Source organism: Limanda limanda, chromosome 12 (genome assembly GCF_963576545.1).
Source record: "Limanda limanda chromosome 12, fLimLim1.1, whole genome shotgun sequence".
In the NCBI taxonomy this organism is placed as follows: Eukaryota; Metazoa; Chordata; class Actinopteri; order Pleuronectiformes; family Pleuronectidae; genus Limanda; species Limanda limanda.
This window is the reverse complement of record NC_083647.1, coordinates 7,936,997-7,952,164: the sequence shown is the minus strand read 5'-3', so window position 1 is coordinate 7,952,164 and position 15,168 is coordinate 7,936,997. Positions and strand designations below refer to the sequence as shown.

At 42.4% G+C, this 15,168-nt stretch overlaps 1 protein-coding gene across 1 annotated transcript in view; it reads left to right on the top strand.

The window, feature by feature from the left end:
* Nucleotides 1–15,168, top strand: part of daam2 (dishevelled associated activator of morphogenesis 2) — a 77,399-nt gene that overhangs the window by 50,493 nt on the left and 11,738 nt on the right. The window contains exons 12-24 of the mRNA XM_061083281.1: nucleotides 2,166–2,224; nucleotides 2,390–2,574; nucleotides 3,139–3,441; nucleotides 3,768–3,875; nucleotides 6,007–6,036; nucleotides 7,591–7,697; nucleotides 9,465–9,549; nucleotides 10,037–10,143; nucleotides 11,267–11,355; nucleotides 13,132–13,300; nucleotides 14,172–14,279; nucleotides 14,495–14,555; nucleotides 14,825–14,956. Coding sequence (XP_060939264.1) covers nucleotides 2,166–2,224; nucleotides 2,390–2,574; nucleotides 3,139–3,441; nucleotides 3,768–3,875; nucleotides 6,007–6,036; nucleotides 7,591–7,697; nucleotides 9,465–9,549; nucleotides 10,037–10,143; nucleotides 11,267–11,355; nucleotides 13,132–13,300; nucleotides 14,172–14,279; nucleotides 14,495–14,555; nucleotides 14,825–14,956 — 1,543 coding nt within the window. The remainder of the gene's footprint in view (nucleotides 1–2,165; nucleotides 2,225–2,389; nucleotides 2,575–3,138; nucleotides 3,442–3,767; nucleotides 3,876–6,006; nucleotides 6,037–7,590; nucleotides 7,698–9,464; nucleotides 9,550–10,036; nucleotides 10,144–11,266; nucleotides 11,356–13,131; nucleotides 13,301–14,171; nucleotides 14,280–14,494; nucleotides 14,556–14,824; nucleotides 14,957–15,168) is intronic.

Sequence of the window (15,168 nt, the reverse complement as noted above, 5' to 3'; positions counted from 1 at the left end):
CCGGTGCTTCCCTCCAATTCGATTTTAAAGTCTCTCATTATCCTTTTGAAGCTGTAAACACACTCTCATTTATGGAAAGTTCCTGTGGTTAATGCGTCCAATCAGCATAATTTCTAACTTGGATCAAACACAAGCCCGATAGCAGCATTATGCACTTTTATGTCAGAATGATTGAGGCTCTGCTCGAGGGCAAAGAGGCCGTGGAATAAATGAGTGATGCATCAGAGCTTCGTTGTCAGGAAACATTTACAGTAAAACTGTAATCAAGTGTAGATTTACCGCTCTCAGTCTGTAGTTTTTTAATTTCAAGCTGTTTTACTTATGACAGAGGTGGAGAATGGGATTGTGCAGCAAGGTGGAGGTTTAGTGAACGTGGCAGCAAGGAATCGTGTGTAGAATCTGAGTAAGCAATGCTGCAACGTGAAGTAGGAGGACTGTGCACCGTTCACAGCCCAAGTCAAACGATTCTCCACATTAAACATTCAACTTTTTCTATGTGTTTTGGGTCCAGACACAGTTGGCTAATCTCTATTTACAGTTATCTGTATATTAATGCAGATAAAAGAAAAAAGTCAGAGCTTTGTCCATAAAAACACATTGAGTTAGTGTTTCTTCTACCAGTGGACCTCAGTTTCTTTTTGTCAACATGCTGTCATTCTTCATTCTTTCACCATCTTCTTTCTCCTCCACTCTGCTCATTCTTGTTATTTCTGCTCCACTTCTCAGATCAGTGATGAATGTGTCTAGTCTCAGTGGTGAAATCACCATAAAATATGTAGCCTGGTCAAACTTGGCACCAGCAAACTCATACTTTGTTCGCTAATTCATTCCTCTATTGTTTGTGCAATCAGCACACTCCAGTGTAATTCTTTCCACAGCGCGCAGGAAGCAAACCTGCATCTACACCCGCCCGGACGTCCATTAGTGTCCATCGCAGATCCATCACAGCAGTCAAAACCTAGCCCTCGCTTTACATTACTGCCAAGCAATGGCTGTGTTTCCATAAACTCTCCTTGACTATATTGTGCCTGGAAAAATAGTGCATAAACTGAGATTTCCTCATTGTGTTGGCCCTGTGCCGGAGGCCTAGACTGTTAACGGGTGAAAACGTACAGTCTCGTGCCGCAGCTGAATGTAGGTGGGTGGGTGGGTGGAGGGCCCTAAAACAACTGTTAAAACAACTGGGAGACAAAGTCATTCATCATCTGCGGTTACCATGACAACGACTCTGAATATTCACACGTGTGCGTGACCCAAAATTAACACTCTTGCACAAATCATATGTTTTCCAAAGCTATGTGAAGGTATTTATTTGACTATTCAACAATAAAGTCATTGTGTCTTTTAGTTTTAATGAGCTGGATCCATTGATCGTTGCTGGAGCTCTAATTAAAACAGTTCTGACTATGCAATCACGTTCAAACTGTCCTGTTCAATAACACAAGCACTTAGAGCACCGACAATTGATTAATGACCAATTTACCTTTTAAATGGCCTTGTGGATTTCCTCGTGTAACTTGATCCTCATTGGCATCCTACTCAGCTGTGTTCCTTCTAAGTAGTTCTGCCTCTCAGTCTCTTTCTTATTGTTTGTTTACGCTCTCTGCTTAGTGACACTGAAACATGTCTATTCTCTCTACTCCAGCTATGGCAACGGCCGAGGCTCAAGGTTTTCACTTTCCACTATATTCCTCTAAATTAATTTCTCCCATTTTTCACTTTTCAGCTTTTATATGGCCTTCATGGTTTTCCCTTTCTGATTACTTCATTATCAAAAACACTCATTTGTCACTACTACATTTCAGCAATAACACAACGGCAGCGTAACCCTGTTTAACTTCAAGCCTCTGGCAGAACTAAATGCCAGACTTCATAACTGAATTGATTCCAGCCACACAGGATTAATGTTATCACTAATGTTACACTGTGCAGATTAAAAGAGCAATCTGTACCAACCCAGTCAATACTGCAAATGAATCTGACCCTCTCTTACCAAAATAAAGTCCAATTACTGTCAGGGACCAATGGTTCTCAAATCCAATGATTACATTTCCTTTTAAAAAGTGGAGGCTTGACTTGGTTGGACTGCAGTTGCGAGCATTGTGTGCAAGGCTGCACTTTGATTATCTGTTCCTGCTTCTTATTTGCGTCCGCCTGCTCCACAGGTTGGTCAATGAGAATGAGGTGAAACAGTGGCGAGACCAGGCAGAAAAGTTCAGGAAAGGTAAACTGTCTTTGATACACTGCACTCTACATTGCACATTTTATCTCCATAAGTCAAGTTTTCAAATACATTTGCCTCTAAATCATTACCTGCCTATCTGTGTGTACAGTACCTATATGAATCTGCATCACATGATCACATTTCTGTGCCATTGCTTCCTTTCAGATCATGTAGAGCTGCTGGCTAAATTAGAGAAGAAGGAGCGGGAGTGTGATACCAAGACCCAAGAAAAGGATGATATGATGAAGACGTTGAACAAGATGAAGGACAAGCTGCTGCGTGAGGGTGTGGAGCTGCGCTCAGCCAAGGAACAAGTCCAGGATCTATCGTCACGCATCCATGACATAGCTGTGAGCAGTTCTGCTTTTTACAATATTGCCTTACAATATGACACACGAAACAATGTACAAGCCACTAATATATTGATCTGTAATCATATATATGCTCTTTTTTAAGTGTTCATTTTATTAATAACCATTGATAATGAATGTAATTGATTAAATATATCATAAATTATTATTATTATATTTAGAATTTCTCCACTTCTCCAAAGTTTACCCAAGAGAATCCATCTTCTTACCTAATTTGTACTAACTTGCTTTGAGCTGTTTATTAACATAACATTACTTTCCATTTCATTCAGCTGAGGCTTTTGTCCATGGCGATATAATTGCATTTAACCATGAGGGTACAAACCCAGAACTACAAGAATCAAGAAAGTACAATTTTCTTCAAGAAAGCACATTTAGGAGGGGATACTCTTAGATTTGATGCCATCTTCCTTTTTTCCCCAAAAGCACTTGTTGAAAGTTGCAATATACATAAGTGTCTGCAAATAAATGGCCAGTAATGTTTTTAAAATATAAATTTGTTATAACTAAAAGATTTATTTTTTTTCGTTTCCCATGCTATAGGGTGGCAGCGTGTCTTTCCCGCCTCCCCCCCCCCCTGGCGGGCCCGTCCCACCCCCTCCACCACCCATGACTGGTGGCTTCCCTCCGCCGCCGCCTCCTCCTCTACCGTTCAGCTGCCCGCCTCCTCCACCGCCTCCGCCGCCACCCGGGGGCCCACCTCCTCCACCGGGAGCCCCTCCTATGTTCGGAGCCCCGCCTCCTCCTCTTCTTTCCTCCTTCAACTCAGCGTCCACACTGCACTCCAAGTCCATCCCTCAGCCTTCTCACCCACTGAAGTCCTTCAACTGGTCCAAACTGGGAGAGGTGAGATGGAACGTCTATATTACGAAGGAAAACATTTCATTTTGCAGCCAACTGTATTAAAGACTTGATTGTACAAAACACAAGATAATTGCGTTAAAAAAAAAAAATCCACTCAACATAAAGGGTTATTTGAGTTTAACATCAGAGCATTAGGACTCAACAGATGTTATAATTGCATGGTTATATATAGATATGTTCTCGTAGCTGATTTAACTTGATTACGCAACAAAGTCAAAGCATCTGTTCATCCCTGATATGAATAAATAAACGTTTTTCTTCAGTGTGAATCAGTGATTGAATGTTAATCTCTTTTGTCCCTTTTCCAGAATCTGATCAATGGCACCATCTGGAATGACATTGATGACGTGAGAGCTTACAAGATTCTCGACCTCAAGGACATTGAGAAGATGTTTTCAGCCTATCAGAGACAGCAGGTTCGGATCTGTTACTCTATTGTGGAATATAGTTTCATGACTTGACGTTGTTTTGGCGAGCATTAACAGTAGAGAAACAGAAATCCATTATAATGGCTGTTTGTTTGTAGAGCTGCATTTCAAGTTTGAATTTCAATATGTTTTTATTTTGATTATTTTAATGTGTGTGTGTATGTGTGACTGGGTTTACATGTGCACTCGTATCCTTTTTAATATCCTGTTTTTTGAAGTAACCCCGTTTTTAGGTTTAAGCATGTAAATGTCATATCCCTATTTCAGTATCCCAGTTAAGCCCTCATCTCAGTTACAAGAAACCAGATTTTAAGGTTCTGTACTCTGGGGTTATTTTGCATCTACACATCTTATCCTGATTTCTGACCACTGCCGACTATCAGCGCAGGCGTGACTTCAGCCAAGTCCCCCCACTGCCCAGTTTGTACAACACTGTGACCACATGGTAACGGACCTGATGCTCAGACTGTTGTTTTCCTTCAGGCTCATGAACGGGTCAACTGTGACACACAGCTCGTTAAAGGATGCACTACTCACACAGACATTTTGTCACCATTTGTTGTCACCCAAAACTGAACTGAACCCAATTAACCCCACCTGCATGTCTGCACACGGTGGGAGGGAGCTAGGGTATCCAGAGAAAACCCAAGCAGACACATGGAGAACAGGAACCTTCTTGTTTTAACGCTAACCACCGTGCTGCCCTGTGTTGACATTGACGGTAACATTAAACATCATAGGCGCCTGCTCAAACAACAGACAGTATTAAGTAACCAGGATATGTATAACCATAACACCATATCCTGAATATGATCAAAACCGGGATAAGCCTCACAACCAGGATAGTAGTGCTCATGTAAACACAGTGAGTGATTGAGTGAGTGTGTGTGTGTGTGTGTGTGGGCAGATGGGATGGGAGGTGGAGGGCCAGGGGGTCCAGCTCTGGGCTAACACGAGCAGCTGTTCACTGCTAAGTGCTTCACTGTAGAGATGCCACAGAGCTCAAGCTTTGCCCTCGTATCTGCACAGCTTTGTGTGTGAGAGCTGGTGAACTGCCCGGGTCTTCATGGGGCTCATGAGTCAAAGCAACAACACAGCTGAAAGTCACGAGTATCGCGATACAGGAAACCTCGTCCTGAAGCGTGTGCATTAATAGGAGAATTATGGTATGACTGCCTTTGGGGTAACACCATACAGCACATAGCAATTACATATCCCTGTGCTACAAACTAATTACACACCACTTGTCGTACGATTATCTTGGGTGCGATTGCATGAATTGATGTATTTTACAAGTGGGCTTAATTGGAATATTAATGCACCCAAGTGTATTCCTAGTAAACTCCGATTGAGGAGCAATACATAATAATAATCCCTGTAATAGTATTGAACCTGTTGAATTCCTGTATAAAGTATTTACTGCCTTGCTTAGAAGTCCCCTGACAGCTGAAAGAACAACTGTTTTTTACAGGCTTTTATTTAAGAGTAATGGCTCATTTGAGGCAGTTGCTGACAGTGATCTACTGCAGCTATTTATTTATACGGGGCAGGTTTTTATTGGCACAGGCCGAGCGGTTAAATGCAGATCTTTGTGGATGTCGCCACATAAAAACCCAAGATCTTCCTGGCTTTGACATGTCAGTTCCATTTGGCAAGAGCGACATTCAGTTGAACAGGACATTATTGCAGTGTTTATACATGTCATCTCCCCCCTCATCATTTTTTTAAAGCCCGTCGTTGGTCTTACTTTCGAAAAATAGGCTTTTTGTTTACATTTGGCCTCTGTAGGATTAGTTACATCGCTCATTTTTCATGCTCTTGTTTTTTCATGTCAAGACAGACGTAGATGCAATCAGTAGAATAAATCATAACAGGGCAGAAAGCTATTTCACCTCTGCAACACAGAGATATTTGAGTGCAAGTTTCATGAGCTCCTGATGACTTGGACGGCACATGATTATTGTTTTTCTCACAGAGGGCTTCCCAGCCTCAGCTTGTAGTGTGCAGAGTTATTCTTCTTTGCTCTATAGCCACCACTTTTTCTGCTTGAAGTGCTAATCTTTGCATGTGTTTTCAATTTTTTTTCGTGTCTCTGCGCTCGCTCCGACTGCCCTGGTAGGACCTGCTCACTAACCAATCCTTCAAACAGGTAAGTTAAAGGTCTTCTGGCAACGTTTCTTATTGTCTGTTATCTTCTCCTCTGCAATGTCAGCCAGCAATTCTGTTATTCTTTCTTTATGAATCAGCAGTTTCTCCTCAGCTCTACAGAGCTTCTTAGCATCTTTCAGCTCATAATGTCCTGGTTTTACATCTCACTGCTTCCAGCACATTCATCTATTTGGCTTCACACTTAGCCTGTGCATTGTGAAGGGCCCAAGGAAGTGTAGTGTCCAATTTTGTGTGCAATTTGGAATTGCAATTCGCTCAGTATTATTAACTCAGGTGATCACTGAGGCCATGTACTGACTGGAGCTCCGCTGAACTTTGAATCAACAGCTGACCAGCTCTTTGTGCAGCGTCAGGATTCTGTCATGCAGCCGTTGCTCAACTACTGCAGGAGTAGAAAGCAAATGAACGAAGGCTTACAGCTTGTTGGCAGCTAGACTTAGACACTTTGCCTTTGTTTAGGTTCAGAAAATCCAAATGTAAATGGAGCATTAATCATCATCATCTAATTTTTCATTATCATCTCCATTTCAAAGTTAGTTATGATGTTGATTCCACCATTACATCATTATCTTTCATTGCTTTTAATTGTCATAATTAATCATCATGAACTAAGTCAAAGGATGGGATGAAAGTGCTAGTCTTTGGTTATATTGAATTAAGTTAACATGCAACACACAAGCTGGCAAAGTTGCCTTTAGTGCCTTGGCAGAGTTTGGCTTTGGCTGGCACAGTGAACAGGAGTTGCCCCCCCCCCCCTTAACCAGTGCCAACCCCCCCAACGGAAAAACGACACTTTCTTTACAAGCCGCATCTGTTTTACATACGTCATACCCAGCAACCTCAAAATTGACTTTTTCTGGCAGGCAGCAGCTCGCACCATAAATAGAATGTGTTTAACGTGCAGCTCCAGACATTTTTTTTTCTCAGACGTGTATACTTTCCCCTTGTGGATTTGAAATTTACTACATTTGTGTGCAGCTTGCCTGCCTGCCTTGTTTTGCTGAGGTGACTCACCAAAAAAAAACTCCTCTCCGAAAACCTGCTTTAGTTCTTCTTCTTGCACCGTTTTTTTTTTCTAATTTCCACGAATTTTTAAAATGTGTTTTCCTATAAACCCAGTCCAGGGTTTATAACTTGTAATGAGACGTGCATTGTGGCCTCTGAGAATTGATGCATAGCAGTTGACAGTCGCATTCAGTGCAAAAACAGGTCAGGGAACTTGACCTGAGGCCAAGTGAAGTCTTTGGCTGCATCCTAGGCTTTTTGTCTGCACTTTATATCGACTGTGAGGCAGTGATCAAACTGTAACCACTGGCCATGGTTCTGTTTGAGTTTGTTTTTTATTTAATCTGCTCCAAATTAACACGATGGTAAATGCTTAGAAGGAGGTCATGTCAGCTCTCATCGAGGTAAAGATGCCAAACAGATGTGAGGAGGATAGCTCTTGCTGTGCTGGCTATGCATTTTATAAGAACACATAAATGCAGCTGTTTCGCAAAGTGAATGTGTCTCTTTCTTTTTTCTTTTTCTGCAGAAGGAGACGGGCTCTATGGACGACTTATACGTCAGCACGCGGAAGGTCAAGGAGTTGTCAGTCATCGACGGGAGACGTGCACAGAATTGTGTCATCCTGCTTTCAAAGTAAGGCTCCCGGTCAGGAGGATTGACGATGCTGCATCGTATGCACAGTGGACAGCTGGAGGGATGCTAGTAGGCTGTTCATCTACTTTCTTATTCCACAAACGTTCGAACACATCCTGCAAACCGTTGATCTTACTGGCTTCACACTTGGCATGTGGGAGGTGCAGTGCTGAATTTGATGCAGTAGGGCACATGAATAAACAGGCCACCAGCGATCTGTAGCAGTTATTGGGGGCGGAGCAGCGTGCCTTCAGTCTGTGGACCAAGTTGAACATGTCATCTTCTATGTCCTCGGATGAACTACAGCATTTGTCTGCAGCTCATTCAAACCACAGGTCAAAATAGCCGTGACATTGTTTTTATTTCACCATATCAGACTGACACAGACATTCACAAGGGTTGATGGTGATGATCTCCATCATGGCAGAAACTTTCATGGAATCCCTTTGTAGCAAGTTGTTTTCCGAGTAAAACCACAATGTTAATTTTGTTACTGCAATGTTTTCTATTAAGCTGAATTAGAGAGCTTTTATTTTGAAAAGCTGTGAACTTGGGTCCGAAGATTGTGTCAATTGCTTAACAGACATCAGAAAGGGCTGGCATGCAATGTATGAAAAAATAACAGTAGTGCAGTAAATCATTCAAACTTATTTATGAGCCACACAGGTAATACAGCAAATTCATTGACTATAAAATCATCACCTCAAATGAACCAGGTAGGATGAACACAAAGGTTTGTAGCTTCTCTCTGCACCATAGACTGTTTATAAAAACCTCTGCACACAACATCCAGCACACAAACAATAAAAAGGGACAGTATATTGTGGAACTGTTTGAGAAGGACTCACTAATGACAAGGAATAATTCTGAAGTTGCTCCACAGCATTAACAATAACACAGCCTATTCCCAACAGGCAGGTTTAGATTGAGCACTAGTTGGAATATAACTCTGGTGAAGCTGCCTCAGCACAGGCTGTTACCAAACATGTGGCACTGCAGTGTGGGTCACGAGGCTGAGTGGAAGCTGGATGTGGAGCTGCTTGAGGCAGGTGTTCAGTGCGTCTGGTACAGGAAATGGGTTTTTAATAGACACACGAGGACATCTGTCAGTGTAAGTGAATTACCATCCTGCCTCTGTCTTATAGCAGACACAAAACATGGCCCAGGAGAGAGGCTGCATCTCAGGAAGTTCAGTGCTCAGATTTCCTCAAGGCTTTTGTCTGTTTTCGAAGTTTCCCATTTTCAACATGAAGCCATATGAAATCAATTAAGACGCATCAAATTGACCCCTTTCCAGAGGGACGTCGAGTTCCACTATATCTGAAGTGGAATCAATTGTCCCCATTTGCCCGACAACGTACCATCTCCGACCAGCTGACGGTCCAAAGAGGCCCCCCCCCCTCATACAGATCAATAAACAGGCGTTCTGAGACCTCTCTGATACGTGGTCCCTCAACTCACTTTCCAATCAATAGAAAATGACCCGGGGGTGCACACCAGACCCTAATGGGGTCAGTGGTATGTCAATAGGACTCCAATGTTGTTATTGATCACAACCCAGCACACTTAACACTGAACAGATGCATGGATAACAGCTGGCAGGGCTCCCGGGGCTTGACAATGGGCCAGAGCAGCTGATCAGAGTATTAGAATGCTGCTCATCGTGTTCGATGATTCAGAATCTGTTGTTGGGTGGTAATGATTCACATTTAAAAGAACGATTGTAATTGAAAAAACTTTTAATAAACAGTTTTCTCTCCTTTGCAGGTTAAAAATGAGCAATGAAGAGATTAAGAGGGCGATCCTGGAGATGGATGAGAGAGAGGAGCTGGCCAAAGATATGCTGGAGCAGGTACGGTTCAGTGTTTGATGGATGATAGTGGACATATGGGAGGTAGCAATGTAGCAGCAGGCAGGAGCAGGTCTATTATTACTGGCGGACAGTGCGTATGGATTTAATTAAATAAAGGACAAGAAACTAGAATTTTTAGTGTTCATGCAGGAGGGCTCAAGCGTCTGTATATGGGGCATCCGCTCTACCAGGTGAACTAGCGGGCATCACATATGTATATACCCCTGATGCAATTTACACCAAGTCCAATTAAAGTGACAGTTTAGGTGCCATTATTCCTGGCAAGGAAACGGAGAAATGTTTCAGGGGTTTGAATTTATTTCTGTGTGTAATTTTGTATAATTTATATAGATTTCAATAATTACTCACACTTAAAGTAATAGAGCTAATCAAATACAGTGAAAACTCATTCAGAATGTCCTGGGAAGAAAACAGTTTGACATCAGACACTTACATGTGTATTAAGAGTATCTTTGTGTATTTGCAGCTGCTGAAGTTTATCCCTGAGAAAAGCGACATCGACCTGCTGGAGGAGCACAAACATGAGTTGGAGCGCATGGCCCGGGCTGATCGCTTCCTCTTTGAGATGAGCAGGTACGAGTTTCCCACAGGATTGATTTGTAAGATTCTTTTGTAAGATAACTCCATTGATGACACTTGAAGGGTTTGTACACAGCTGCAGCTGAAACTATGAGTTCTGACTGTCTGCGTGGATGGTAAAAACTTGAGCGTGGCTAGCAGCTAGCTTGCAGAAAACTCTATAAGGACTCAATAGAGAAAAACAATTACTTAAAGATCTGTTATGTCATTATTAGAGGTGTTCTTTTTCAAAAAATGTTTATTGTGAAAGATTATGAAACTCTGGCAGGACAAATTAGAATATGGTGGGACACAACAGTCCAGCTAATTATTTGGAAACACTGATGGTCTATGAAGCTGCACAGAAACTATATAAACTCTTATGGTGTTGGATTTGTAAGAAAGGGAGACATGGTGATGATAAAAATGATGAATCGGCTACATAAAGTCAGTATCTGCATCGGTGTCCAACAGTCTTATGGCTTGTAGTTAAACGAACGAGTCCAACACTGAGAATTTTGATGGTCCTCCCAAATCAGGACATCAAGCAGTCGAGCAAAAATAGTTCCTGAAATGTTGAAGAGGGTGACGTCTGTTCGATAAGATTGAGCCTTTGAAGCAGCGAGGGGAGTTTGGAGCTGAGAGCAAGCCTCCAACTTCAGGGTGATTCATCATTAAGCTGATAAAAGAAGTTGTGGCTGCAGTCACATCAGAGAGCAGAGGCATTTTAACTCAAACCATCTCTGAATCTGCTGTATCTGCAAGATAATTAAACCTTTTCATTTCCTTTTCTGAAATATGACCTTGTCCCCTTCCTTTCCTTTTGACCACATCTCCTTTGGTCTGGGGGAATGCATTTGGGAATTAGTTATTTCCTTATTTTTTTTTAACTCAATTTAATATCCCTGGTCCCTTTTTGAAATTTCCCACTTCCTCTTTGGTGAACTTTTGAACAAGTTTAACAAACCCATTTGTCAACTTTCCAGCTTGATGGCAGCATATTGGACGATAAAAGCCCTGTGAAAACAGGGAGAGGGAATTTTGTACGCCTGATTGACTTCGAGCTTTGAACCGACACTCCCCTGGAGACAAATGTATCTAACCTCCCTTCATGTTTCCCCCTTTTCTCCTTCCTCAGAATTGACCACTACCAGCAGAGACTGCAGGCTCTGTTCTTTAAGAAGAAGTTCGCAGAGCGTCTGGGTGAAACCAAGCCTAAAGTTGAAGGTAAGGACAAAGACTTTAGACGCCACTGAAAAAGACAGAAGAAGCAAAGGTGAACTCTCTGTGACTTTAATGTCAACATATCCAAGAACAGACCAAAACCAAAAGCTAATTGATTAGAATAACAAGTATTTTATGCCAAAGCCTGATATAGCTTACATCCCTGTGACATAGAGCTTTATTTTTGTTTAAGAAGAACTGCTAAAAACATATCATGACGACAACCGCTTTCACTTATTTTCACTCACTCATACAGTGCAACAAATGCACATAATTCCCCTTCACAAGATGAAGATTTGTGACCAATGGTAAAAATGTATTTGAGTAGGAGTCGGTGGGCAAATGCTTGCCTTGGGGGCTGACAGGAAAAGTTCAGGAAAAAGTCTGGAGGAACTGACTCGTACATTTATGTTCTCAAGTACAGGCTCTCTGGAAAATGTCAGGAAAATGTCCTGACTTCGGTGCATGTCTAACAGCAGCTGTACATGCTGTTGGAGCAAGAAGATAAGAACATGTTCAGAGGTCACACCACACCAGTTCTGCTCACAGTTACACATCCAGAAACAAAGATAACAAACAAACAAAGAGAAGACGTCTCAAACACTAAAAATGTCATCACCTTCGAACACTCTGACCAATGCTTTTCCCAGTGCCTCGTGAAATCTCTTCTGTGTGTAAAGTGTGTAAGTGTTTGTGCACGTGCATGTGTGCGTGTGCACGGAGAGAGCTGCAGTGGCCAACTGTATATTGGGCTTCTGCACTATTTCCCTCGCGCCAGAGCAGCTTCCAGGTTACCAGGGAGGCTGTTTTGGAAAGCTGGCCCACGTTGAGAGGGGGAGAGCCTCTCTCGTAAACACTGCTGCTCACTTCAAAGTCTGAGGGGAAAATGCTTCCAGTGAGACATGTGTGCATTACACTTGTGTTCCCCCGAGCTGTCGAAGTGTCTCTCTGAGCCACAGCTACTTGAAAGTCACGTCTCTGGTGGGGTTAATGTCTTTCTGGGCACTGATGAGCACAACACATTTTGTCTTGTGCCAGCGTAATCCAGTGAGTATTGATTCCAGAAACCGTGTAGTTGGATTCAAAATGTTCCCAGACTCCTCATCAGTGCCCCTAATACAGAAGAGTTCTCATCTTCATCTATTATTCATCTTACTTTGAAATACCCTCTGGATGTTTCTCTGGACCACCCAACATGTTCAGAAAGACGTATTTCAGTAGAGGGTCCGGCCAAGCCTGTCCACATCCAACAGAATACGGACGGCAGAGCCAGGAGACTAGTTCCCATGTTTTATTACAGCAGAAAGGACTGTAACAATAACAATATGGATTCTGTTAATGATTTTCACATTCACGCCGCGATTTCCCTCCGCGGAGAGCGGGAAGCACCTGCGCTCTGCCAGACGAGTGCGTTCTCAGGGGGTGAAGGAGTGGACAGCAGGGGATTGCGTTTGGAATATTGCCCCCCCCTGCTGTTTAATGGGTGGATGGAAGAACTTGATGGGTTTCCCCAGTGAGCTGCCCAGTCGTTGTGGGAAATATTGATCAATCATTACAGGGGTGTTTTAAAAATGAAGGATGAGAAGTTTAAGGCCACAGACCACTGAGCCTTAAGTTTCATGAGTCCATGATGGGTTGAAACCATGACAGGGAATGGAGAGAGGCCAGCTTGTTATGCAAGATGAAAGTTTAATTGACGGGCTACTCAAAGTGCATAAATATACTTCACTAACTATATGGTCTTTCCAGCTGTTTCACACTCTCCATTGTTTTTTGCAGCCATCCTGAACGCATCCAAGGAGGTGGTTCAGAGCAAGCGGCTGACTCAGATCCTGGAGGTGGTGCTGGCCTTCGGCAACTTCATGAACAAGGGCCAGAGAGGCAATGCCTTCGGCTTCAAGGTCTCCAGCCTTAACAAGATCGCAGACACAAAGTCCAGCATAGACAGGTGGGTCACAGGGGGACTGTACACTTCAGCACCTCATCAATATATTCGGTACTATAAAATATAAAATAAGATACTATTTACAGTGCTAGTTTCTCAGTTTCCTTAACCTCTGTTGTAGACAGCAGCTGCCGGCACATTTAAAAACATCAAAAACTAGAAATAGACATTCAGTAGAGGTCATATCCCCCCTTAAAGTGTTCTTAGCTTGATTCATTCACTGAGAAATCTGTCAATGTTTAGTTAATTATAAGTGAAAATAAATCATGGATCCACTTCCTGATCGAAATCCGCATCATTATCTAATGGGTTTTCCCTGACCCATACCACATCCTTCCTCTAGGTTTCCTGTCAATCCATTCAATATGCTTTGCATAATCCAGTTTACAAACTGACAAACACAACCAAATGAAAACATAACCTCATTGATAGAGTTAAAAACTCCCCTTTTACTGTCATGACTCAAATCTAAATCTTCCCACAAAATCAGGAAATACATTTTTATAAATCCAATGAATTGCAGTCTATACATTCGTGGTTTGAGTGGTCACAGGTACTTCCAGCAGGGTTTATTTCTGCTAAAATCTGCCAAAATGTAAATAATGAAACGGGCTGCCACTCAATCATTCAATCATTGATCAGTGTCATTTCAACTGTTACTAGAGGTAAAGAGGAAGTCACTGCTGAGACATGTAGTGTCTTTGTCATAAGCCCATAAATAAAGAGACGGACAACAACTACAAATCAAAATCAACATATTTAAAGAAAGAATACTGTTTTCTTTGCAGCTCTTCATGAAGTAATGTTACCAAGATTACTCTCTAGTTAAAGTTTGCTTGACTCTGCGTTGACGTCTTTACTTGTGATTGACCAGGAACATCACCATGTTGCACTACCTGATCATGATCTTTGAGAAGAACTACCCGGACACGCTGCAAATCCAGCAGGACCTCTGCAGCCTATCAGAGGCGGCCAAAGTCAAGTGAGTACAGTGCACAGCATTCCACTGTAGAGATGAGGGGATAATGAACTTTCACTATACCTGTGTGTATCTCTCAGTGCAACTTTTGCTGTATTGCCAATAGTTTATACATGATTAGACGTGTATTAATGGCAGAACTCAAAGGGAAGTGCATTAGAATATAATATAGTTCAGTAAATATTGTCTCAACATCTTCTTTTCTGTCTTTCTCTTAGTTTGTCTGAGTTGGAAAAAGAAGTGCACAATATTAAAAGTGGACTAAAGGCTCTGGAAGCGGTGAGTTGTTGTGTGTTTGTGTCATGTTCCCTCCCTGTGGCTCTTCTGTCGTCTGTCATTATGTTTCGGAGCTGGGCAGAGGCAGACGGCAGAGTGAAGTGTTTTAAACGCTGGTATCGTTCCACGCACCGTGACATGGAACAGCAAATTGGCACATTGGCATTGCCGCCACACACAGAAACAAATGTGCACACATTGCACTTCACAGAAAACTGAGATGAATAAGATGCTCATATGTTTTTTTTCTGTGTTTGCTTGTCCACCTCCAGGAGCTGCTCTACCAGCAGAACAGGACAAGGGAACGTGGGGATAAGTTTGTGGCTGTGATCGGTGACTTCATCACGGTGGCGGGCTTCAGTTTCTCTGAACTGGAGGACCAGCTGAGTGAAGCTAAAGACAAGGTAGGTGCCAGTGTAACCAGCCAAGTGTAAGAGGCTGTATCCACACCACTACGTGTTAGTTTAAAAACACATTCTATCTGGTACGGCTACGACTTGTGTCCGCACTACTCTGGAGTTTTAGAGCTGCTTTGAAAATTCTGGATCACCATTTAAATCTGGAAGGGCAGTAACGGCGACATTTGAAAACTATGATGCAGACACAATAACTTGCT